This window comes from Nannospalax galili, unplaced genomic scaffold (assembly GCF_000622305.1).
Source record: "Nannospalax galili isolate Female #2095 unplaced genomic scaffold, S.galili_v1.0 scaffold395, whole genome shotgun sequence".
In the NCBI taxonomy this organism is placed as follows: Eukaryota; Metazoa; Chordata; class Mammalia; order Rodentia; family Spalacidae; genus Nannospalax; species Nannospalax galili.
Window position 1 is genome coordinate 766,200 of NW_008335527.1, and position 27,102 is coordinate 793,301.

Consider the following 27,102-nt stretch of genomic DNA (forward strand, 5'->3'; position numbering starts at 1 on the left):
TGAGTGATAGCTAAAAAAAGATAAAACATTTATGAGTAGTACTATACCAAAAACCAGAAAACTAAGGCCACAATCTTAAATGATAATGATGGATTGTGTAGGTGAGCGAGCCATGAAATGAAAGGCTCTATGCCCACAGCTACACAGGTAATTCTCACTTGAGCAATTTGAACCAAAACAGGTTAGGACTGAAGACATGCATGGTTCAGCAGTTAAGAGCACTTGCTCTTCCAGAGGACCCAAGTTTAGTTCCCAGCACCCACATCAGGTAGCTCAAAACTGCCTGTAACTCCAGCTCCAGGGGACCTGACACACACTCCTGGGTACCTCCTACAGTCATGTGCACATATCAACACAGACACATAAATGCACATAATTAAAACAAATCTTTAAAAAGTTTATTTTGGAGTGAGAACATGTTACTACTATTTAATACTGATGCTTTCAAGGTAAGTAGTCTTGGTACAGGACAAATCTTGATACACTTAAGTGATTTTTTTTATTCTGAATCATGTACTTAATAAAGGCATACTATACTGAGTAAGAAAATAAGTTCTTGAGCTTTTAAATTAGAATTTCATAAAGTGCTTTTTATAAAATCTTACATATTACAGTAATCATATAATTTCCTTAGCAAAGGCACCTTGAAAAGTTATTGGCACTTGGCATTCTGTCTCACCTTTTTGTTTCATTTTGGTAACTTAAATTCTCTTCACACCTTCTCTTACACTTAAATTTTCTTTAATAGTTCATTGGATAAGGTGAACTTTAACTTGGCACAGTAGAGGTCAATTTTCAGGTAGTCTTAGGAGTTTGGGAATTTCTGTGCATAAACTGATTCTTAATGATTTAAATAAACTTGTATTCAAATGGCAAGTTTCAGAGTCCATGATTGGAGATGGCATTTTAAATGTACATTTTATCTTCAAGTTTTTCTGCTGTTTGCTCAGAGCCTTCTTGATAAAAGCTGATAGCTGCCACAGGTGTAACATTCATCTTCTCCACCTTAAGAATTCCTCTGAAATATAACAGGAGTTATTATTACCAAAATTACACATTTCTTTCTCTAGTAGTTTGGTGTACAATAGAGCTACTTCAAGGTTACAGTTTTATACGGACAGCTTAAATGCTTTTGCTGCACTCTTAACGGTTTATAAGATTTGTACAAACTCTTGAGACCAAAGTTCACTTAAACCAAATGTACTGAGGGAACAGAAGGAAGCAGAGGTCGTTGCCTGGTACTTGTAGAAGGAAAGCATAGGTCTTCAAAGCAAGAGTGTTAGTCCCTAGATTTGTATAGGTTGGATGGATGAAGAGAAAAGCCCAAGCAGCTCTATCTAGTTGGTGTTCATCAGAGACACAACTTGGATCTTTTGACAATTTTAATAAAGATTATTTTGTATTAGGGCACCTTCTTGATCATAGCTACACCATGTTAAGTTTAAGCTGACCCTAGTCTCTGAAATTATCAGGTAGTTGGACCAGGATATGTCAACACATGTCAACTGGACCCCAGTTGTCTTGGGAACAGGTCAAAGTGTCCTGGATAGCACCTGCCAACTGCAGATTTGTGGCTTCTGTAGGCTATGCTTGGCTTGCTTCTGCAAAATAGTAATTATTCCTTAAGAGAATAGAAATTGTTAAGGGAACTCTCCACCTGTAAGCTTGAGAACTTAAACTTTTCACCCCTGGTTATGGTTTCTCTGTATAAAAGCTTACCCTAGAGATGGCTCAGGGCTACACACTTGGGTTTTAACACCCTTGTGTAGCAGTCCTGGCCAATAACGACTTTCATTCAGCAAAACTTTTAGTGGTCTTCTCTGGTGAAGCACCCCACAACAATTTGCTTTGTGTTTTGTGTAGCCAGGGCTACACAGTGAGACCCTATCTCAAAAGAAAAAGAAAAAAAAATCAGAGGCCAGTTGTTTAGAATCAAATTAAGCAGACTGTAAACTTGGAGGTCAGTATGTCACTCCATATGGCACGGAACAGTTTTCAAGCTATGTCTTGGACTAAGTGACTCCATTTTACTATATAATGGAGCAGTTTGTCCATTTTCAGTACAGATGCTGACGTAGAATGACTCTCCATTTTGTTCTTGCAACTAAACCTGAGGCAAAGAGATGACTTAAACAAGAAGCATATGGGCTTAAAACTGCATTAGAAGCCAGGTTTTTTTACTCCCATCACTTGGGAGGCAGAAGCAAGTGGATCTCTGTGAGTTCAAGGCCAGCCTGGTCTACATAGTGAGTTCCAGGCCAGCCAGGGCTACAGGGCGACCCTGTCTCAAAAAGGCCAAAAGAGAAAAAAAAAAGAGAAACCAAGCCAGTGAGGTTATCAGGTACACCAGACCAATGTATGAATGATGCTGCCTCCTCACTTGGATTATACAGTCCATTGTGGTGGCACACACCTTTATCCCAGCACTCAAAAGGGCGGAGGTGGAGGGATGGGGGGATGGGGGGGTCATTCACAAATTCAAGGTCAGCCTGGTCTGCATAGCAAGACCCACTTCAAAAAACCTAAAACTAAGCAAAGGCTGGGTACCCAATACCAGATATGGCATACCACAAACTGACCCATCATCAAGTCATCCAGTGTATGCAAGATCAACAGGTTCCATCTTGACTCTGTTCCAAATTCTGTCCCTGCCTAACAAGACCTACTAGAATTGCCACTCCTCAGAACCATTATGCCTAGAGCCAGCTCTTTATCGGCAGCCCAGCCAGTGCCAGTACAACTGCCTTGATTATGTTAGTATCTAACCCAGGGCAGTGACTCTGCATCTGTACACACACTGTGCCTCCTCCTCCAGGATTCCTTTGAATCCTGTGGCTGCTTTAACCCATTCAGCCATTCAGGAGCATAACTGTGACCTGTGATGTAAGAGCTGAGCACTAAGTAAGATGGAATAAAAGAACCTGTTTGCCAGTGGTCCTAAGTATCAAATGAAATCGAGGACACTCAGTGACTGCCACGTGTGGCAGTGCACACCTGTGATCCCAGAATTTAGGATGAGGTCAGGAGTCCAAAGCCATCCTCAGCTACATGGCCAAGTGGTAGAATGCATACATAACATGCAGGGGGCCCAAGGTCCAGGCAAAACCCAGTAATCGTACTGAACCATTCCTACTGACAGGAATACAGATTAATACATACGGGGAATCTATAATAATAATTACTAATAGAACAGTGGCCTCTGGAAAACAAAATTGGAATAAGAGCTTTAAACTATACTCAAAAGTGATAACAAGGGCTAGGTGTGGTGGAGTACACCTTTAATCCCAGCACTCGGGAGGCAGAGGCAGGTGGATCTCTATTAGATCAAGGCCAGCCTGGTCCACATATCAAGTACCAGGCCAACTGGGGCTACAGGGAGATGGGTATGAAATTCGAGAATTTCATACAATGTATTTTAATCATATTCACTGTCTCCCCACTCTACCCTCACCTTACTACCCCTCCCCTTCATGTACTCTATTATTATTCGCCTTTTTAAGGGACTATCCAGTCCAATCTGTTTCCTAAGTGCTCTTGGGTGTGTGTCTTTCTACCCATTAATGTAATACAGTGCTTTTGTTTTACACAAATACGGTCTTTATGGTTTTGCCACACACCCCACCCCCATGAAGAGACTGTGGGTGCCACTTTTTAGTCAAGCCCTCACTGAGGACTTTTGCTTTTTTCTACTCCAAACAGTGCTACAATGGCTATCTGCTATAGTCTTTTGATGTCAACTCCACTTTAAACTGATGCTCTGGAGCTGAAATCGTCAGGTCTTGGTCGCTGACTTCTTTCTCATCACAAGCTGCAGTTCCCACTGTACCTGTCTGCCTGCTGTTCAACTAGACCTCCAGAGAGCAGCATCTCTGTGTTCACATGTGAATCTCTGGGAGTACTTTGATTACAACAAGTAGTCAGTAAATATATTTTAATTTTATTAAACTTGGAAAATGGGCTTGAAAAATAACTTTTTTATTCTCCTACTTACCCTCATAATTTTATACCTTATACTACAGAACAGTAACTTTTTATAATTCACTAATTTTTTTTTTTTTTGTCTTTTTAAGACATGGTTTCCTTGTAGCCCCAGCTGACCTGGAACTTGCTATATAGACCAGGCTGGCCTCTTATCTCACAGAGATCTGCCAGCCTCTACTTCCTCAGTGCTGGGATTAAAGGCATGTGCAATGTCTCCAGAGGCCAGAAAGGGGCATCAGATCCCCTGGAACTGGAGTTAGGACTTAGCATATGTGTGGCTGCTGGAAACTGAACCTGGATTCTCTGCAAGAACACCCAGAGCCCTTAACCACTGAGCCATCTCTCCAGCCACATAACTCACTTTTTTTTTTTTTTTTTTTGAGACAGGGTCTCCCTGTAGCCACAGCTGTCCTGAAACACAGAGATCGCCTGCCTCTGCCTTCTGAGTGCTGGGATTAAAGGCGTGCGCCACCACGCCTGGCAACTCACTTTTTATTAAATAAATTACTGATGTCTCAAAACCAAGAAATACTTACTTGTACTCAGAAACTGGGAAAAGCACCTTTAAGATGGTTATGATTCCTGCTGCTCCTAGAATTCCGACCACCATGATGTTCAGGAACATAAAGAACACTGGAAACACACTGCTCCAAAACTTACAGAGCACTTTCCTGAACTTTTCCATCCACTGACACATTACCTGGAACAGAGTTTTGATTGGCATGTCAGTCCAATAAACAAAAGATTTTAATTTCTGGGTTTTTTTGTTTTGTTTTGTTTTTGAGACACTCTCCCTGTAGCCCCCGTTGGCCTGGAATTTGCTATGTAGACTAGTCTGGCCTCTACCTCACAGATATCCATAGGCATCTGCTGCCCAGCTGAATTTTTCTTCTTTTTTTTTTTTGGTCTTTTTGAGCCCAGGCTGGCCTTGAACTCACAGAGATCCACCTGCCTCTGCCTCCCAAGTGCTGGGATTAAAGGCATGTGCCACCATACCCAGCTTGCCCATCTGAATTTTTTAATTTCAATCTACATTGTAATTATAGTTACACCTGTCTCAAAACTATACAAAAAATACAAAGGAACGAATCTGTTTTTAGATACAGCTCAGAAATAGAATACTTTCAGAGAATGTCCCTAGTTCCCTGGGGGTTGGAGTGTGGTGGGGATGGACAGGATACAACATGACAATGGCTGCACTGTATTTAAAATGTACCCTAGTAAAGTTATGTACAATCTTTTTATTTTTTTTTTAATGCATATGAGTGTATTGCCTACATGTATTTAAGAGCATCCATGTCATGCAATGCTCACAGATGTCAGAAGAAGGCAATGGATCCCATGAAACTGGAGTTACAGATGGTTGTTAACCACCACGTGGGTGCTGGGATTACAGCCTGGATCTTCTGCAAGAGCAGTCAGTGCTCTTAACTGCTAAGCCATCTCTCTAGCCCCAGTTATTTACCAGTGTTCCAAAACAGGCACAGAAATTATCCTGTTGTCTAACTACAAATCAAGTGAATACTAATGCTAATTGAGATTAGTTATGACTGGTCACTATAAACTAAATGGAACACAGTCAACTCTGTTTCAAGTAGTTAGAGGACAAGTAGCTTTTAGAACGGGAAAATTCACTGATTTATACTGAGAGCAAGAGAGGAACCAAAGGTATACACTGATGGCAAGGGCTATGAAGACAGTCGCTTCTGGGGCTGACCTGCTGAGAGGTGGGGGATGGGAGTACTGGGATTAGACAGAGAACCACGGTGCAAACTGCCAAACTAACCTAGACTTTTCCAGCAACTCAAAGAGACAATTCTGACCTTTGGTGTGAATTATTCCTTGTACACTAACCATAGACTTTACCCATTTAGGTGGATATTATTTTGAGGAGGGACCTAGCTAATATGCAGAGATAGCAGTCTGAACTATATAAATGTCACATATATATGGTGTCAATGTAGTTTTATATGGAATACCCATCTTATTTAGTCCTTGCTACACTTTAATGAAATACTTTATAGTACTTTAAAGATTAAGTATAGATAAAATAGGTTAAGAATTTAGGGGTTGGAGGTTGGAGAGATGGCTCAGTAGTTAAGAGCACTGGCCACTCAGGATTTGAGTTTGGGGTCCACAGTACCCACATAGTGGCCAACAATTGTCTATAATGCCAGTTCCAGGGGATCTGATGCCCTTTTCTGGTTTCCATGGGCATTGTGCAACATGGGTGCAGTTAAATACATGTAGGTAAAACATAAAATACAGAAAATAACAAGTAAAAGAATTGAGGGGCTGGAGAATGGCTCAGCAGTTAGGAACATTTCTTGCTCTTCCAAAGGACCTAGGTTCGGTACCCAGCATCCACATGGTGGCTCCCAACTGCCTGCACACATGTGGTACACATACTCAGGCACACACACACACACATAATGAACTAAATCTTTTTAAAAAAGGATTTCCTCAGTTCCGAAAAAAAAAAGATAATTTATCCAAGGTCATACAACTAGTAAATGACAGTCCAGTTTGTTCTTCTTGTTGTTGCTGTTTTCCTTTTTTTGAGGCAGGGTCTCCCTGTAACCCCAGCTGGCCTGGAATTCTCTATGTAGGCCAGGCTGCCCTCGAACTCACAGAGATCCGCCTGCCTCTGCCTCCCAAGTGCTGGGATTAAAGCCCTGCAACAACACACCTGGCTTGACAGTCTAGTTTTAAACCTACACACTATGATTCAAAAATGTATACTTCAAATTGCACTTAATGATTGTGTGAGATCTTGAGCGCACTATGCACCTCTATGCACACAAGGTGAGAACTGCATAATAAAGAAAAATGGATCGCCAGGCGGGGTGGCGCACGCCTTTAATCCCAGCACTTGGGAGGCCGAGGCAGGTGGGTCATCTCTGTGAGTTTAAGGCCAGCCTAGTCTACATAGCGAGTTCCAGGCCAGCTGGGGCTAACAGAGAGACCCGGTCTCAAAAAGACCAAAAAGAGGAGAAATGGATCCAGAAGAACGAACTCTGGAACTAAAGATTCACAACCAAATAAAATCCAGGGCCTTGATATCATAATCTGACCATATCATTAAATGAAGTTTACAGAAAAAAATCAAACACCTCAAAATATCACATTAAGACTCTGAGGGCCAGCAAGATGGCACAGCAGGTAAAGGAACTTGCTGCCAAGCCTGATGACTTGAGTTCCATCCTCAGAACCCACATGGCTGGAGAGAAACAATTCCTGAACTTTGTCCTCTGACCTCAGCATGTGTGCTGTGGCACACATGCCCTCCCCTCCATACATACACATACACACAGAAATCTTTTTTAAATGCTTATGATAAGGCAGGTATGGTGGCTCACACCTGTAATACCAGCACTTGGGAGGCTGAGAGGAGGATCACCATGAGTTCCAGATCAGCCTGAGATATAGATTGAGACCTTGTCTCAAAAGAACAGGCCACAATACATCGTTATTAACAATGCTTCCTGGTTCTAGTCTTTATGGTTTCTACCTCATTTTAAAAGGCATTACTATTTTAGCCAGGCAGGGTGGTGCACGCCTTTAGTCCCAGCACTTGGGAGGCAGAGGTAGGTGGATCTCTGTGAGTTCAAGGCCAGCCTGGTCTACATAGTAAATTCCAGGCCAGCTGGGGCTACAAGGAGACCCTGTCTCAAAAAGACCAAAAAAAAAAAAAAGATATAACTATTTTCTTTGACAGAACTGTAAATACTTATTGTAACACCATATAAAAGTAACATCAAATACTCCATTTACCTTATATGAAGATGGAGGCTCTGCTCTGAGAGGAGTTTCAGGTAATTTGCCAGGTAAAGCATTTTCATCTGCAGTGGTTTCCACATTCCTGATGAGATACTGACTGGTAGTCTGCAGTGAACTTACACTTTCTACTGAGGAGGAAGTCAAAGTTACCAAAATGCAAGCAGCATGCTGGTATTTCTTCTATAAATCCTAGTACAAATTCTATAAATCCCAATAACATTTAGGATTACTACCCTGATATATATATTTTACCAGGAGAGAAAATAAAAACCTTTATTCAGTGCGTTAATACAGATACAGAAGGGAGATACATACTTAGATCATAATAATGGGCTACAGAAGATTTTGCAACACAGAAAAACCTAAATTTTAAAAGTTCTGCCAGGCATAGCATCTCACTCCCGTAATCCTAGCATTTGTGAAGTAGGAGGAGGAGTACAGCACAAGTTCAAAGCCACCCTGGTCTGTCTAGCAAGTTATAGACCAGAGTGGGCTAAGAATTGAGACCTGTCTCAAAAAAACTAAAGTGCATAAATAAAATTTAAAAGTTCTGTACTTCACCTTTCAGTGCACAATGATTACTTCTCCCTCTAACTTAACCTTTACAATGTTCTTACAGCAGATTTTCTGATGTGTTCCTGGAGTAAAAGTGGATAATCTGGAAAATCCCACAAGGCAACTAGCATTGATAATATTCTACCCAGGGTTTCACACATACTAGATTAGTGCTCTACTGAGTTACACCCCACTCCCAAACTATTTTAAGGCTGTTTCCAAATATATCAAGTATAAGTAAAGATATCTAGCAGCATTTGCTAATAATGAAAAAAAATACTAAAGAGTATATGGGGGAGGGGGACTGGAGAGATGGCTCAGTGGTTAGGAACACTGGCTGCTCTTGCAGAAGACCTGGGTTGGGTTCCCAGCACCCACATGGCAAGTAACACCTTTAACTCCAGTTCCAGAGGGGTCTGATGCCCCCTTCTGACTTCCACAGGCATTGCATGCACGGTATGTAGCACCACCCCCGGCTTCATACATTTTTATATCACTTAAAATGTAATGAGCACAAGCCAGGCATAGTAGCATATACCTGCCTTTAATCCCAACACTTGGGAGACAGAGGCAGGCAGATCTCTGTGAGTTCAAGGCCAGCTTGGTCTACATAGCGAGTTCTAGGCCAAATGGGGATACAGGGAGACCCTGTCTCAAAAAAAAGTGATGAGCATCAATAAACAGAAAGCAACCAAAAAGTGTGAATTTTGTTTATAGTTCTGTTACCATTTCCTAACATACACAGACTAACACACATATAGGGCAAAACACTCATACACATAAAAACTTTAAAAAATAAAGCTGGAGACATGGATCAGTGGTTAAGAGCTGCTCTTCCAGAGGACCTGAGTTTGGTTCCCAGTACCCATGTCAGGTAGCTCACAACAACTCCAGCTCTAGGGGATCTGATAACCTCTTCTGCCTCTGTGGGAACCTGCACATACATGGCACACACATACACATCAATAATAACAGATCTTTTAAAAAATATGTAAGCTGAATTAATTCATCAATATTTTAAAGAATGACACTTTAAAATTTACCTTTTTTGGAAAGGTTGGGAAGGGTAACTAAAATGTCACTGTCTTGGGAAATAGAATAAAGCATACTTTCTTCCAAAGGAAGGGTATAGTTTGAATGTCTGAGGATTCTCTGGTTCTTCACTAAAATATCAATTTCAGTAACATCCTTTTGTAGAGCCTATGAAAGAAAAAATAAGCACCTTTTAAACATGACTTTTAATTTCTGTAGCTAAAAAACTGTTCCTATTCAGACAATTATTCCCTCCTCCCTCTCCTCCTTTGGGGCATTTATGGCTTTTATCCCACTGCTTTAGCCCTTGGCTATTATAAATTTAATCTCAGTTCCATTTCATTTACAGAGACCAAGGAACTGGTAAGAGAACTATAAACAAAATTCAGACTTTTTGGTTGCTTTCTGTTTATTTATGCTCACCACATTTTCAGTGATATAAAAATGTATGAAGCCAGGTATGATGGTACATGCCTTTAATCCCAGCATTTGTGAGGCAGAGGCAGGCTGATCTCTTAAGAACAAGATCAACCTGGTCTACATAGCAAGTTCCAGGCCAGGGCTATAGGAAGACCCTGTCTCAAAAAACAAATCAGAATAAATAACAACAAAAACCCCAGAAACTGTTGGGGACTGGAGAGATGGCTCAGTGGTTAAGAGCACTAGCTACTCTTACAAAAGACTGGGGTTTGAGTCTCAGCACCCACGTGGCAGCTAGCAACCATCTATAACTCCAGTTCCAGGGGATCTGCCACTGTCTTCTGACTTCCTCAGGCACTGCACAACATGAGTGCACTTACATACATGCAGGCAATATACTCATATACATAAAAACAATAAATAAAATATTTTTAGTGTATGAATATGAGAAATTTTAAAAAACTTCAAATGCAAAAAAAATAACAAAAATGCTCAATGATTAGATACAGGCAATACTAGCTTACTGTACCTTCTTCTTTACCAAGTCAAAGATAAAACAAGTTGACACAGGCATACGTAGCACAAACTTAGGTCTTCACAATTTAATTCCCAATAAGCATACTATCTTACCTGCTTTCCATCAATCTCTACTACCTCTTCTTGAATGACAATTAGCTGCAAACTGGAACCAGAAGTCATAGGCCACTCATGAACTAAAATCCTTATACTGACAATTCCAAAATACTCTTTTTCTTCCGAATTTTCCAGATTTTCACTCTTCACTGTGAAAAAAGAAGTGAGATTCTGAACAAAAACTGTCACCACATATATTACTATGTTTGATTATTTCTGACATGTACCTGGAACAAGACAGCTGAAAACAAGTTCTGTTGGCTTTCTCTGTCCCTGATCTTAACTGCTTTAGACTGATAGAAACAAAGATGACCTGGTAAATCCTTACGATGGCTCACGCTCATCGGAAAGGAAACTCTGCTGGTCCCCAGTCTGTACATGAGATGCTACACTGGTAGTGCCTCTTTTCCACTGGCTGGAAATGAGCAACAGCACAACTGCAAAGCGAGCCATGTAACAGTCAATCCCACGTTAGCAAAACAAGCACAATCATTCATCTATTCATTTAGCAACAAAAACCAGAATGACAGAGGGGTGCCAGCACAAGCTGGGGGTTTAGTTTTTACTTTTTTTTTTTTTTTTTTGAGTCTTTTCAATCTTCTCCCCCACTAAGTGACTTTTCATAGCTGGAGAGGGCAGAAATGGGCAAGAGGATGAAAGAGGTCCGTGCCCACTCCCTAGTAAAGGTGGCGAGGTAAGACTGGTGACTACCCAAGTTCCCCTCAACACAAGAAAGGGGGCAGAAATTGTAGGTATTTAGAGATCCAATGGCTATTCTATTAAGTTAGAATAGAATAGAGTGCTATAGTGCTATAGAAAATAAAGCACCACTCTGACCATACATGGAGCTGTGTATCTCCACTGACTGCTGCCCACTGCAAAAAGAAGCTTCTCTAACCAAGACTAAGAGCAACATAGGTCTAGGGGCATAAACAATATTTATTTATTTATTTATTTATTTATTTACTTACTTACTTACTTACTTACTTACTTATTTTTGGTCTTTTTGAGACACGGTCTCCCTGTAGCCCCAGCTGGCCTGGAACTCACTGTGTAGACCAGGCTGGCCTTGCCTTGCCTGCCTCTGCCCCCCAGTGCTGGAATTAAAGGCGCATGCCACCACACCCGGCTTGGAGGCATGTCACTGTCTAAGTGGTTTTATCAAAAATGCTTTGATGTGGTGCTGACGATGAAACTTAGTGCTGTGCATTTGGGAGGCAAGCACTGTCACTAAGCTACATCCCTAACGCCTATAAAAACTGTGTTTTGAGAGTGGGGCCACATCTTCTTTTCCCTCACTGTGTTTCCCAGACTGGTCTGAAACCCAAGGACTCAACTGATTTCCTCACCTCAGTCTCCCCAGTAGCTGGGACTATGGGACTACAGGCACTATCACAGTGTGAGTGCTTAACTGCCTGTTTACCTACTGATATCCCTCCCAACCTTGTCAGCATGCCTATGCCCACAGCCTAGGACACAAGCCTTGAAAAAGTGTAATCATATAAATATACCAGAGTGGTAACTCATCTGCCCCCAAATCTCACACCCCTACTGTAGAATAAATGGGGAAAAAAAAAAAAGCAGAGGGGCTCGAGAGATGGCTCAGTGGTACAGAAGACCCACGTTCGGTACCCAGCACCCATATCGGGCTCCTTGCAACCATTGGTAACTCCAGTCCAGGGGATTCAATGCTCTCTTCTGGCCTCTGCAGGCACAACATACATACATGCAGGCATTTACACATACACACACACACACACACACACACACTCAATCCATCAAATAAATAAATAAATAAATAACTTTAAAAGAAAAAAGTCCTTTATGCTGACTTCCTTGCAGTAGTAACCAGGTTTCAGAAAGAGGCCCACAAGATGCTGCCTCCAGCTTCATGCTTGGTAACTCCTTGCCTTAGTGCAGGCTACAGCCAGTCACTGTTTCTCACAAACAGCACAGCCTGAGTGACACATATTTATTTTATTCAAATAAAATGGTATATTCCCAAGTAAAATTGTCTCTTTAACTCAAAATTTTAAAAGGTTAAAAAGGAAAATCAAGCCAGGTGTGGTGGCACACACTTTTAGTTCCAGCACTTGGGAGGCAGAGGCAGGTGGATCTAGTGTGGTCTACATAACCAGTTCCAGGCAGCCAGGGCTACATAGTGAGACTCTGTCAAAGGAAAGGGAAGGAAAAAGGAAAGGAAAGAAAGGGAAGGGGAGGGGAGGGAAAGGAAAAGAAAGAAAAGCAAGAAAGGAAAAACAGAACAGAACAGAACACTGGGGAAATGTTTGGTTGACATAAGGGAAAAAAACAAAGCAGGACTTGGACAGCTCATGTATGTCTTCTCTGCGATTGTGGCCTATGCCCACTCACACACTGTTACCTACCAGAAGTATAATTCTGTCACTGTCAATCTCATGAAAGAAACAAGTGAATAGGCCATCAACAGCCAATATAAAGTTTTTAACATGTGTTATATATTATAGAAACAATATATATTATTACTTTAAACTAGAAGTATGTAACATCCAGTACAAATTAATATTATTAATTTGGGAGGCACTTGGGAGGCAGAGGCAGGTGGATCTCTGTGAGTTCCAGGCCAGCCTGGTCTACATAGTGAGTTCTAGGCCAGCTGGGGCTACAAGGAGACCCTGTCTCAAAAAAAAGACCAAAAATAAATAATAAATAAATAAATAGCAATTTGGGAAATGATTTAGTAGTACTCACCTATCAAAGTCCGACAGCTTATTCGGGTTACACCATTATTTACAGGTAAGTCATTTACATATACCTGTCCACTTTCATAGGTTATGTTAAGAACAACCTTAAAATAAAGCAGCAGAAACATTAATTCCAATGGTTTATAAATGGTGACAAACTCTTCATGTCAAAAATACATTATCTAACTGTGTGTTATGGTTTGGATGTGGTTTGTCCTCCAAGAAGTTTGGTCTCAGTGTGCTGGTGCTGAAGTGGAGACCTCTAAGATACAGAGTCCTAGTGGGCCATGTGTAATCCCTGGGACAGTGTCTACAGAGGAACTGTGGAAGCCTGGTCTCTGTGACCTCTTGTTCTCACATGAGATCCTGACACTATGTTCTATTTGCCATGAGACCAGAGACAGGCTACCAGCAATGTGTCTTTGAACCTGTAACTGAGCTAAAAACAGAAACAAAAATTGTATGGTTTTCTTTGGAGCTTTTATTTTGGTTTGGTTTGGGCTTTCACTACTTAAAAAGCCCAGGCAATCCTCCTGCCTCAACTCCAAAGTGCTGGGATTATAGGCATGAGCAACCTAGCTGCATCAGGAAGGTTGGTGACTAGATCAGTTACAATCTGCTATAGCTAGCTGGTTTTTCTTTTTATAAAGTAGCCTGCCTCAGGTATTTCATTATAGTAACAGAAAATGGGCTGATATAGTTGGTGAAAATACCTAGATAAATGTTATACTAAAAATGTAATTAAAGGAGACAAACCTGTTCTTCACACACTTCCCCATTGTCTTTCAGGGTAGTTACACTAATTCTGATGCCATCCTGCAACAAATGTATAGGTTAGACAGATACACATTCACAAATTGAAAACAACCTGGTTCTTTCTTTTTTAATTTTGTGTATTATAATTATTAGTGCAGGGGAAGGGGCACACATGCCATAGCACTTATGTAGAGATCAGAGACAACCTTCAGGAGTCTGTTCTCTCCTTCCACCATGGGTATCAAATTCAGATCATCAGGCTTTTGTTGCAGGTGCTTTACATGCTGAGCCATCTCACTGGCCCAAATAGCTTGGTTTTCTTTTTCTTTTCTTCTTTATTATTTTTATGGTAGTGCCACTTATGATAGCATAAAAATAGTATCTTTAATGGAGTAGGAGATGGCTCAGCAGTGGAGAGCACTGGATGCTCTTGGAGTAGACCCAGGTTTGGTTCCCAACAGCCATATGGTGGTTAATAACCACCTGTAACTCCAGTTCCAGGGGATCCCATGCCCTCTCTGACCTCCATGGGCACTGTACACAGGTACACATACATATATTCATGCAAAACACACATACACATAAAATAAAATTTTAAAATTGTATCGTTAAAAGATTGCTATTAGGCTGAGGATGTGGCTCGATGGAGTATTTGCTCTGCATTCACAAGGCTCAAGGTTCAATCCCCAGGACTGCAAACTTTTAAGTCATTAGTCTCATTTTCTAGTCTTTTTATGTCTTTATTCACATGTTCAATAATCTATAAACCATTTATGAATTATAACATATATAAACACATGCAAATGTAGAGTTTAAAAGATTAACTCTCATACACCTACCACATAGGTTAAAATCTAGACTATGGGGTTGGAGAGATGGCTCAGCAGTTAAGAGCACTGGCTGCTCTTGCAGAACACAAAGGTTCAATATCCAGCATCTACATGGTAGCTAAAAACAATCCATAACTACTTCCAGGTGATCCAACGCCCTCTTCTGATCTCTGCTGGCACTTCATGACATGGGTGCACTTACATACATGCAAGGGTAACACACATACACATAAAATAAAAATTAAAAAATCTAGACTATTACTCATGCCTTAGAAGTCCCTACACAAAGTTGTAAAAGCCCATTTGGAGGGGGGTGATTAGTAGAAAGGGAGGAAATGATTAACAGAAATCAGTACAGCGATTTCTTGGTGGGGAGAACAAAGGAATCTTTGTACTGATTTCTATTAATCATTTCCTACTTTACAGTTTTACTAGTTTTGTGTTTCTCTGTAAACAATGCATTGTTTAGCAATATAGAAGTAGAACATTTTAGCCAGGCATGGTGGTGCCTGCCTTTAATCCCAGCACTCAGGAGGCAGAGGCAGGGGGGTCTCTGTGGGTTCAAGGCCAGCCTGGTCTACATAGTGAGTTCCAGGTCAGCTGGGGCTACAGGGAGACCCTGTCTCAAAAAAAGTAGAACATTTTATCCTGGAACTTGTTTCTTCATTTAAAATTACTGGTGTGTGTGTGTGTGTGTGTGTGAACAGTCATTTATTCTCAAGCATGTGACCCTTCCTCGGTATAACCACCAGTTTATTTACTTATTTCACTACCCATGGGCACCCAAATGGTTTCCAGCTTATTTTGCTTTTATAATTGAAGCTGCTCTAATCCTTCCTAAGCATACCTCTTAGACAAGTATCTGCAGTATAGTTTTACTGTTGGCAAAGGTCTGATCAAAAGCAGTCTACCCAAGTATTTCAATTTACTGTTGGCACTGTGCTTTCTATAGAAAAGTACTACTTCAGTGATTTCTGAACTTTGCTACAAAGTCCTTTTTTGTTAAAGCATATTAGGAAGAGTCTGTGTAATTACTTTATAAAATGAAGCAATGATATTTTTTTGTCTTTTTTTGAGACAGGGTCTCCTTGTAGCCCCAGCTGTCCTGGAACTCAATATGTAGACCAGGCTGGCCTCGAACTCACAAAGATCTGCCTCCCAAGTGCTGGGATTAAAGGCGTGTGCCACCACGCCTGGCTAGCAATGGCATTTTTTAATCCTCCAAATATGTAATGTAAAATGTTTTCCTACAAAATGAGTTTATAATGTTGCCTAAACTATCATGTATGTAAACAGAAGTTTTAAAAGTGGGAGGGAATCCTGATTCAGAGTGTGTATAAACTAAATGTTTGCTTTTTTAGTTATTTCAAAGATGTGCTTATTTTAAAATTTTGTTTTGCCCACAGTAAATGTACAATGTAACACCTGTATGGTTTCACTGACTGAATTTCAAATTTATAAATGTTTCCCTCCTTTTAAAAGCACACTGGTCCACTACAAGGTGCATGCACAGAAAAATACCTCCGCGTCTGCCATGCTCATGTGTGTTGTATCACGCTGAGTTTCAAGTCAGCCATTTGTTTTGAGAGGAAGGGGAAGTTTTATTTTAGTTTCTGTAAATTCAGGTACAGTTAAGAATGGCCCTCTTTGGGGCATTGAGCACAAGTAGAAAAGACCTGGAAAAGTGATGTTAAACACAAAAGGTAGCCGGGCCCACGTGGTGGCACATGCCTTTAATCCCTTAAGCACTTGGGAGGCAGAGGTAGGCAGGTCTTTGTGAGTTCAAGGCCAGCCTGGTCTACATAGTGAGTTCCAGGACAGCTGGGGCTACAAGGAGACCCTGTCTCAAAAAGACACACACACACACACACACACACACACACACACACACACAAAGGTGTTGGTGTTAGTTATAAAAGTGAGTTTTAACAGGAGAAAAAAAAGTTGTTTTAATTTGCATGTTGTATTCCTCAAGGAGATAACCTGGTGTTCAGCCCACCCCATACTTATTTCATTGTCTGCAGGGGGCATGTGGTACACACCTTTAATCCCAGCACTTGCCTTTAATCCCAGGCAGAGGCAGGTGGATCTCTGTGAGATCAAGGCCAGCCTAGTCTACATAGGGAGTTCCAGATCAGCTGGGGCTACAGAGAAACCCTATCTCAAGCCCTTCATCTCACCCCATCCCCACAAAAAAGAAGTCTCCACATCACTGGTCACATTTCCCCTTCATTTGTGGGAAGCAGTGGACAGTGCTTCCTCTGCAGTGACTTAACTTCTTTGGCACAATTCCCACTGGCTTATTGAATTTCTCACTGGACTGTATGTGTTGTCAAGTGTGAAACAATAATGTGTAGATTATGAAAAATGGAAGGCTGCAGATCATTTTGCATGAATAATGTCCACTAGGGCTAATGAAACTGACATGTTTTTACCGTTTTGAAATGAAAATTACAATGGCGAACTGGCTCACCATTTACTAGCTTTGTGCAATACTATAAAGGCAGAAGCAAAAATACTAGCTCACCATGCTTGGCTTAGAGATGGCTCTCCTACCATCACGTCAAACTGACACTGTGTGCAGTGTACTATAAACACCATCTCTTGCAAATTTATAGTACTCGAATACGCTCAACACTCTAAAGTACGAAAATACACGGAAATACTAAGCGAGCATTTATAGCAATACTATGAATTCTCCAATAATTGTTTAGACTATTGCCTTTTGCTCTTTAGTGTGACTTTTCTGCATTGTACTTACTATATTGCTTTGTATTTCATGTTTTTATACTCATGACTTCAGAGTTAAGTACTTGTACACCAAGTATTACAATCACTTTTACTGTATATGAAATGTAACACCAGTTTTGGTGCTTAATAATATTCCTTTTAAAAAAATAATAAAGGATGTTTATTTTAAAAAAGAAGAAAAGCAAAGCACTACTCCAAGAAGTATTCACCGCTGACCACAGTAGCCCGTAAGTTGTTAATCAAATACTTTTCTATGGAGCTGGGGATGCAGCCAATTGGTTTAGCATGCAGAAAACTGGAGTCTGATCCCCAGGGCTACAGAAATGGAGAGGAGGTGCTGCATAAACCAGGGAGGGGTGGGTAAGTGGTAAGTACCTGTAATCCTAGCATTTCAGAGGTGGAGGAAGTTCAAAGTTATCCTGGGCTATATAGTGAGTTCAAAGTAGGCCTGGAATAGACGAGGCCCAGTCTCAGAAAATAAAAAGGGTTTCTACATTTTTCACAGGTAGACATTATTATCCTAGAACATTGTTCTCAAATATTTTATTCTTAGCTTCAAATGCAGGAAATTTGAACTGGGCATTGTGGCGCAAAGAGGATCAGGGTTCTCTCCTCTCCTTCCATCAAGTAGGTCTCAGGGCGTGACTGTAAGGGCATTTCCAGTGTTCTCAATGATAAACGCCGCACCATGTCTTGGGCTACTCTTAGAATGAATATAAAGATAAAAAGGAGAGAGCCAGCTAAGCACCAGTCTTCGACCTCTGCCAGGTGACCAGGCGTGCCCACTCCTGTTGCCCTGCCTTCCCCACCATGACACTCAGCATTCCTCTGAACTGTGAGTCAAAATCAACACTTTCACCCTTAACTTGCTATTTGTCAGGTATTTAGTGATGGCGACAAGAAACGTAATACAGGGTCTCACTAAGTTGCCCAAGCTGAACTTTCTGTAGCCTATCCTCCTGCCTTAGCCTCCCAAGTAGTTGGAATTTCAGGTCTACCCCACCAGACTCAGCTCTCTTGCATACTTTATATTTATATACAATCATGTGCTGTGTGACAGTTTGACCATCAACAAACTGCATATATGATGGTAGCCCAATATCATATTGTTAACTTCAGTATGCTTAAGTATATTCTGTGGTGGTTATACAACAATAGAATCATCCAATGACACATTTCTCATCCTTAAGCTGGGAGTGGTAGTGCACACCTTTAGTCCCAACACTTGGGAAACAAGCAGATGGATCTCTGTGAGCTCAAGGCCAGCCTAGTCTATAGTAAGTTCCAGGTCAACCAGGGAGAGACCCTTTCTAAAACAACAACAACAAAAAATCAGCAAACAAAACCCACATCCTCAGATAGCCTATTATTTCTTTTTTTTAATATTTTATTTATTTTTTTAAAATATTTTATTTATTATTTTTATTTCATGTGTATGCGTGTATTGCCTGCATGTAGCTAAGTGCACCCATGTTGTGCAATGCCTGTGGAGGTCAGAAGAGGCTGTCTGATCCCCTGGGACTGGAGTTATGGACAGCTGTTAGCTGCCATGTGGGTGCTGGTATTCGAACCCGGGTCTTCTGTAAGAACAGCCAGTGTTCTTAACCGCTGAGCCATCTCTCCACCCCCCTATTTTTTTGTTTGATGTGTATGAATCTATTGCCTGCATGTATGTGAGTGCAACCATGTCGTGCAATGCCGCGGAAGTCAGAAGAGGGCTTCCCCTCTGAACTGTAATTAAGGATGGTTTGTAGCCTCCATGTAGGTGTTGGGAATCGAACCTGGGTTCTCTGCAAGAGCAGCCAGTACTCTTAACTGCTGAGCCATCTTTCCAGCCCATGATTATGATTTCTAACAAACAAGAGGTAAGACTGACATTTCGCAAGGTGGGCTGACTCTGAGGATAATTTGTAGAACAGGATTCATCCCAAGGCCTGTATCATACATTTAACCTGACTTGTGCACTTCCCAACTCTCCTAGCAGCCCAGACAGCTTTCCAACTAGCGATTAATCAAAACCAGCCAAGTTTTCTTATGTTCCACCTTGACATAGATTGAATATGGGTTATAACCAATAAAAACAGTGAAAGAAATTGTTCAATAAGCCATCAAGTTGGAAGCTACGTTGTGTTTGAAATGTATTTAAAAGCTCTTCTTACCAAACCAATGGTAGTCTGTTAACTACAGACTATCATTCTCCTACCAGTCCCCCAGAAGAGACTCTCCAAGGATGGTCTAAGAATCTGCCTTTCAACAGTGAATATACACTATACTGTTAGTAATTTATTACATTTACATATATCACTTGCTTAGTAAAATAAGGGTTTATGGAAAACAAGAGACAAGCATACTATACTATACTGTTTTTGTTTTGTTTTTTTTCAAAGAACCAAGTCCGATTCTTTTTCTGGAGGTGTACCTCAATGACAGAGTGTGCTTAAGCACATACAAGGCCTTGGGCTCAATCCCCAGCACAACACACACACACACACACACACACACACACACACACAAAACAACCTCTTTTGATACTCCTGAATTATTTAACTGCAAAAGGAAATTCCATTCCTTACTGTCTTGACTTTAAAATCAGCCAGGTCACTTTTTTTTTGCTCTGTGAACCTCTGAATGATCTAGATGTTCAGGGTTGTGAGCCAGAGTTGTATATGCTTGGAAAGTAGGTGGTGTAATGGAAGTTCCTCCATACCTACTTCCAGTTGTTTTCATTTCTTCACTCATAGAGTGCCTACCTAGGATACAATTGGCTTCCTAAGGAAAAAGGGAATTGATACTTAGTTTAAAATAAGTGTGAGGGAATATATGAAAGATATACATACAAAAGCTATGTTAGAATATTTATTTTGTGATCAACCTAAACCAGAACAATATACTACAAAAAAACATGTTAGGGCTGAGGGTGTAGCTCAGAGGTAGTGTGCTCACACCGAATGTGAGAGGTCCTGGGTTCAATCCCTAGCACTGAAACTAAGAAAGAAAGAAGTTTTATTTTGCCTTCTGAAAACTGCATATATAAAACAACAAAAATGCTTACAATGCAGTAAGTCTGAGTCAGTGGGAAAAGATGGACATTGTCTTGACTTCAACCTGAATACAAAGGTGGAGAGATGAAAATATAGGTGATAAAGCAAGTATAAAAGTGTTAAGGCTGGTCTAGGAACACAAGCCATTCTATAAGGTACCCACTAATCACATGCATATAAAAACTAAAACTATTAAAAATGCAAAAATTTAATTGCTCACTTAAGCTGGCCACAATAATCTACAGATGTCCAAGCCATGAGCTCGAGGGCTGCATGCATCGCATGAAGCTACAATGTGGCCTAACACATCCGAAGATCACATCTTGTCGCAGTGTCAAAACACTGGGCATCCCTGATTCTAATGGCTAATATAGTGACAACAGACAAATTAACAACCACTGCATAAAGTCTCATGAAGAGCACTTAATAGGGGTCAATGATTTTCTGTAATTTGAAAATTTTGAAATGGAAAAAAAAAAAACCCTACTTGGATCAGTCAGCTTTAGATTCCCAGATATATATCCCAAGTATTGGGGTTCTCAGTGTTTGTTTAAGGGCCTATGAAAATTTGAGTTTAGAGCTCAACTTGCAAAAGTGGAATGAAGACCTAAAAGGGGAGAACAGAAATGAAGAACTTGCTGAGGGTTCTCTGTACTTTATTAGCCTTGCTAATAAAATGTTTTCTTCTGACTCTGCGGCCAGGCTCAAATGCCTCTTAGTTTCATATGTGATGATGATGGATCCTCAAAATTGTAAGAGGAAAATAATGTCCGTATCTCCACAACTTTAAAATGACCCAGTGTTTATTTGGTTTCTTGACACTTGCCTGTATCCTTCTTATTTATACCTGGATCCAACTATAGTCCAAATACAATTTCATATACAAATGCTCTTAGGGCTGCAATGCTGTGGCCATCTTAAATTCAGACATGCTTATCATTTCTGTATCCAGGGAGAGTAATACAACTCTAAGGCATTAAAAGTAAAAAGAAGGACCAGAGATGGCTCATTAGTTAAAGAGGGGAGCTTGCTTCAAAGCCTGACCACCGGAGTTCGATCCCCAGGCCCCAGGAAAGGGTGCAAGAGCACTGGGTCCACGAAGCCGTCATCTGACTCCAACATGCGTGCTGTGACATCCTCCCCCATCATACACACGTAATAATAACAATTTTTAAAGTGGCATTTATCATGTCAGTCCTTTCTGTTTTAGTTTCTACTGACTAGTAAGAAAAGGTGAACCTCCCTTGTTTTTTGTCGTTTTGGGAAAAGTCGCATTTTACAGTCTCCAAACTTTTCCCTATCATACAACTGAACAAAGGCAAATGTCAAGGAGTAAGAAGTAAACGCGGGCTAGCTGCCTTTAAATACTATGATGCTATGGTTCTTAGGCTTGAGCCAGGTCAGTCACGTGCAAGGGTTGGGTAAACACTGCGGGTCCCGCCCCTGGGGCCAAATGCAATTCCCCTGTGCTGCAGATGCTTATTTCCGACAGATCACACCGGAAAGATCACTCATCTAATATCCAATTAAAAAGCCAAGCGGGTAAGTGCCGGTCTTCAGTCTCTTCCCTCCTCCAGCCCGAGGGGCCCATGCTAGAAAGGGCCTATTCAGACACAGGTGGCCCGGAAAGCTAGGCAACTTCCACGCAGCCGGAGCACAAACACACCGCCAGGCTCCAGGACTGGGCTCTAACCCAGGAAGGGTCATTACAAACGCCCGAGGTCACTGGCGATCGCGCACTTCTAACGGCAAAGCCAGGCTGGACGAGCGGCAGTTCGAACACGCTACGAATCTCAAGTTCGGAGGAGCTCCAGCTGAGCCCTCCTCCCTTCTCCCGCCGCGACTGCCAGCCCGCCCGAGTTCCCAGAGGCTTTCCTTTCCCTCCCCAGCGGCCTGGACCCCGAGCCCGACCCGGACCCCGCCCGCCGGAGGAGGAGCCTGTCTCGGACCCGGCCTCCCGGAGGGTCCCAGAGGAGCCGCTGGCTGCGGCCCTGCCCTACCTGCGGGGCTGCCAACGGCGGCCTGGAGGCGCTGGTCGTCAGCCACCCCATAGCCGGCAGCGCCACGAACAGCAGCAGCCGCCGGAGGGCGAGCGGCGCCGATACGGCACCCTCCTCCATCTTGGACCACACCAGGGCTGGTAGCCGGGAGGTGAGGGCGGATCCCGACGGGGCGGAGGAGGTGCGAGAGGCGGGGCCAGACCCGGGGAGGGGCTAAGGAGCGGAGGCAGGCGGGCAGAAACGGGCTGGGGGTGGAGCAGACTCTTAGGACGTTTTCGTGCATCGACGGGTGGGATCAAGTTTGGGACTATTCCTGGGGCTCTGCACTGGAAAGGGATTCCCAAGAAAACAAGTCATTCTTTTCGTTGCCATTACTTTTTTTCTCTTTTTCTTTTCTCTCATGTAACCCAAGCTAGCCTTGAACTTCTGGTCCTCCTGCCTCCACTTCCCTATCCCCCAGCATTACTTTTTCATTAGTATACTCCATGTTCATGTATTTACAAAACGAAAACAAAGGTAATAGTTCAAAACACTGTTATGCATTAAAACGAAAACATTTACTATTTAGAGAGGGCATTTGACTTTTGAGAGAGTCTGGCTATGCAGCCCTGACTGGCCTGGCACTCTGTGTACACCAAGAATCCAATCTTTGACAATCTTTCTGCCTCTGCTGGGATGACAGGCATGGTCCACCACACCTGCAGGTAGGAATCTCTGAAGATGTTTTATGAAGTATTGGGGGGGAATCTCCTTGAGTTCTGAGTACCTGATTTAATTAGTCTGCACACCCACAGTGTGGCACAAGTGCCCACATGAACACACACAAAATAAATGTAATAAAATAAAAGTAAAGTAAAAATTAGGGGCTGGAGAGATGGCTCAGTGGTTAAGAGCACTGACTGCTCTTGCAGAAGACCTGGGTCAGTTCCCAGCACCCACATGGTGGCTAACAACCATCCATAACTCCAGTTCCAGGGGCTCCAACACCCTTTTCTGACCTCCATGGGCAGTGCATGACACAGGTGCACTTACACACATGCAGGCAATACACTCATACACATAAAATTAGAAAAACAAAAACAAAAAACTAGTTGTGGTGGCACATGCCTTTAGTCTCAGCACTAGGGAGGCAGATGAATCCCTAGGAGTTCAAGACAAACATACTCTACATGGTTCCGGGCCAGCCAGGGCTGCATAGTATGACCCTGTCTTAAAGTTTAAAAAAAAAAGAATAAAGGAACAACAAAAAAGTTAACAGAAATGGGTCTATCAATTATCTGGACAGGAGAAACACCCCTCAGGAAAGCTGTCTCTCTGTCCATTGTCCGCTCAACCCTTGAGAGTTTTCCTGTGATGGTCCCTTAAGCTATTGCTGTCACCCTTGAGAGTGCCTCACTTGACCTTGTAACAATCTCCACCTATCTCTACATTGTACTTGTGTGTCTCCTTTGAATTCATTTGACAGAGATAATAAGGATGAGGGGTCAAGAAGAGACCAGATTGAGAGCCCCACAACAAAACTAAAAAGGAGTGACCCAAAGTTCATGTCTTCCACTAACTTCTTGCCTACACTGAGATACTGTAATCAGTATTAATTTCCAGGTGGTTTCTACAATGAAGTCCCACCTACGACTGTGTTTTATTGACTGTGTTTTTACTCTGTGTTAAACTTCTGGAATTAAAAATCTGGGACAGGTGTGGTGGCCCACTCCTTTAGTTCCAGTACTCAGAGGTGGATCTCAAAGAGATTGAGGCCAGCCTGGTCTATGTAGTGATTTCCATGCCAGGTGCAATTATAGGAAGACCCTCTCTCAAAACAAGAAGATAATAATAATTTGGAGGGACTGGAGATGTAGCTCAGCCATTAACCACATTGGCTGCTCTTATAGAGGACCCAGGTTCCGTTCCCAGCATCCACACGGTAGCTAACAACTTTCAGCCTCTTCTGCCTTCTGTATGTATATGGTGCATTCACATACATGTAAGCAAAACACACATAAAGTAAAAATAAATTTAAAAAAATTTAAAGTGAATCTGAAGTTCAGAAAGCAAGATGTTGTGGCTGGCCTCAATACTTCACCAGAGAAGGCCACTCAGATAGTCAACTTGCTCCCCCTTGTAGATAACAGATTGATAGAAACAGAACAAAGGAGACCAGCAAAAATACAGACAACAACAAAGCACTCACATGATGGCCATCACACAAACCATTCATTCACCAGGAAATTACAGAGGGCAGCCAGCAATGACCTGCTTGGCTCCCTGGATGGAGTCAAGCGGCTGCGTCCAGCCTCCCCTCTAAATGTCCTTCCAAGGGTGCCCCAGATTCTAGCTCACCTCTGGAGGCTTCCAGAACAGACTTTCTTCAAAAATCTTTTAGGGTGGCTGTGGTGATTTGAATGAAAATGTCCCCCATAGGCTCCAAGTATTTGGACATTTTGTCCCCAGATGATGGAGCTATTTTGGGAGGTTTTAGAAGGTGTGGCTATCCTGGAGGAAGCAGGTCACTGGGGTTGGGCTTAGAGAGTTCTTAAGCCTTGCCAGATCTCCAGTCGCTCTCTTGCTTCCTGTGCCTGCGTGATGATGTGAGAGCTTAGCTTCTGCTGTTCCTGCTCCAGACACCTCCAGACACCATGCCTCCCTGCCATGATGGACTGTAATTCCCCCTGGAACTGTAAGCTCAAATAAACTCTTCCTTCTATAAATTGCTTGGGTCAGTGTTTCTATCACAGCAACAGAAGAGTGACTAATACAGTGGGGACATCAAAAAACCCAGTGGAACAGCAGGGTAGCAGGGAGGCAGAAATCCTGAGGCCTTGGAACGTCTCAAGGGATACCCCCTCTAGGGATCTGCCCAGGCCCACACTACTTCCCTGCTCCAATCCCCCAGGTCTGAGGTCTAATTCTCTGGGATCTCGGTGGGACCTCCAAATATTGTGGGGTGCTTCACCAGAGAAGACCACTCAGACAAAGTTTTGTTGAATGAAAGTCGTTACTGGCCAGGGCTACCACACAAGGGCGTGGGAATCCAAGTGTGTAGCCCCAAGCCATCTCTAGAGAAAGCTTTTATACAGAAAAACCATAACTAGGGATGCAAAGTTTTAGTTCACAAGCTTACAGGTAGAGCACTACCTTAACAATTTCTATTCTATTAAGTAACAATTACGATTTTGAAGAAGCAAGCCAAGCATAACCTACAGAAGCCATGAATCTGCAGTTAGCAGGTATACTCTGGGACACTCTGACCTGTTCCCAAGACAACTGGGTCCAGCTGACATGTGTTCTCATACTCTGGGCCAACTGCCTGATAATTTCAGAGACTAGAGTCAGTCTAAACTTTAACATGGTGCCCTATTACAAAGACATATGTGGATCTATAAAATTTAAATTAGTAGTATGTGCATAAGGTCCCTGAGTACATGTGTATGAAAAGGTAGGGGCAAATGTGGCCATCTGTGTTCTGCAACAGAGCTTTTGCCATGGAGCTAGCTCAAGCAGAGTCTCAGTGGCATCTATTCTTTAGACAAATAATGGCCAAGTAGTTAAAGGTGTCATTTGATACTGAACAGTTTTACTATTTTGTATGACATGATTGGTTCTCTTTAGGGCCCTTTTTATTATATGCATACATTAGCTCCATAATTTTATGTTAAAGTGTAGCCTAATTTGAAAAAGAAATAAAGAAAACTATACCACAACTATGATGAGTTATGAAACAATGGAGTTCTATTCAGTAAAGAAGGATGAAATAATGAAATTTGCAGGTAAATGCATCTAGAAACTGTTATACTAAGTGAAGTAACAGACTCAGAAAAACAAACAACATCTGTTCTCCCTCATATGTGGCTCTTAGCACCAAATTTAAAATTCCAGGTCCTTTTAATAAGATGATGCTGCCGGGCATGGTGGTGCACGCCTTTAATCCCAGCACTTGGGAGGCAGAGGCAGGCAGATCTTTGTGAGTTCGAGGCCAGCCTGGTCTACATAGTGAGTTCTAGGCCAGCTGGGGCTACCAGGAGACCCTGTCTCAAAAAGACAAAAAATATATATATATATACATCAGTCCCTTCTGCATGAAATAAGTACCAGCATCACGACTTCTGCTGACCCTGATTGCTAAACATTGTCACAATTGTGTTTGTTAACGGTTGTGCTCATTCATTAAAGGAGGGCCAAGCGGGGTCATTGGACCCTCACCTGAGTATCCAGCCACTCTTCCAAGCCAACTAGTCCAGCCTTGGAAGACAAAAGAAAAATGAGGAAAAACCCAATAGAGGGATGCTTTTGGAAGCTCTTGTCAAGGAAATCCAATGGACTCATATATGAACTTTTGAAAATTGCCCTGTGTCCCCGACCGCTTTCCGTCTCGCCGGCAAGAACGACGCGGGAGGACAAGTCAGGATCCTTCTGCAGCAGTTTATTGTATGCGCATCTTACACTCTTAGAAGCTTAAAGACCAAAGACGCCGAGAAGCGGGAGAGCGGTTGCTTATATAGTCTAAAGGTCCCATCTATGACGTATAAGAAGCGGATTGGTTGCTGGAGATCACCCCACGGGAGGAGGCGAGGGAGAGCAGGCTCTTGTGCACGCCCCTTATGGG

At 42.1% G+C, this 27,102-nt stretch overlaps 1 protein-coding gene across 2 annotated transcripts; it reads right to left on the reverse strand.

Annotated features, from left to right (window-relative positions):
* Window positions 1-376: 376 nt before the first annotated feature.
* On the reverse strand, window positions 377-22,681 carry Ginm1 (glycoprotein integral membrane 1). Of its 2 annotated transcripts, none has more exons than XM_017797474.2 (8): window positions 22,503-22,681; window positions 13,881-13,940; window positions 13,132-13,228; window positions 10,399-10,550; window positions 9,360-9,516; window positions 7,756-7,889; window positions 4,518-4,681; window positions 377-1,018 (listed from the first exon to the last, which is right to left on the reverse strand). In XM_017797474.2, the coding sequence occupies exons 1-8, from the start codon at window positions 22,620-22,622 to the stop codon at window positions 907-909; spliced, it is 996 nt and encodes a 331-aa protein (XP_017652963.1). In that variant the 5' UTR covers window positions 22,623-22,681; the 3' UTR covers window positions 377-906. The 2 variants fall into 2 exon arrangements, with proteins under 2 accessions (XP_017652963.1, XP_008828638.1); XM_008830416.3 differs by having other exon boundaries at window positions 602-1,018; window positions 7,756-7,886; window positions 22,503-22,680.
* Window positions 22,682-27,102: the final 4,421 nt, after the last annotated feature.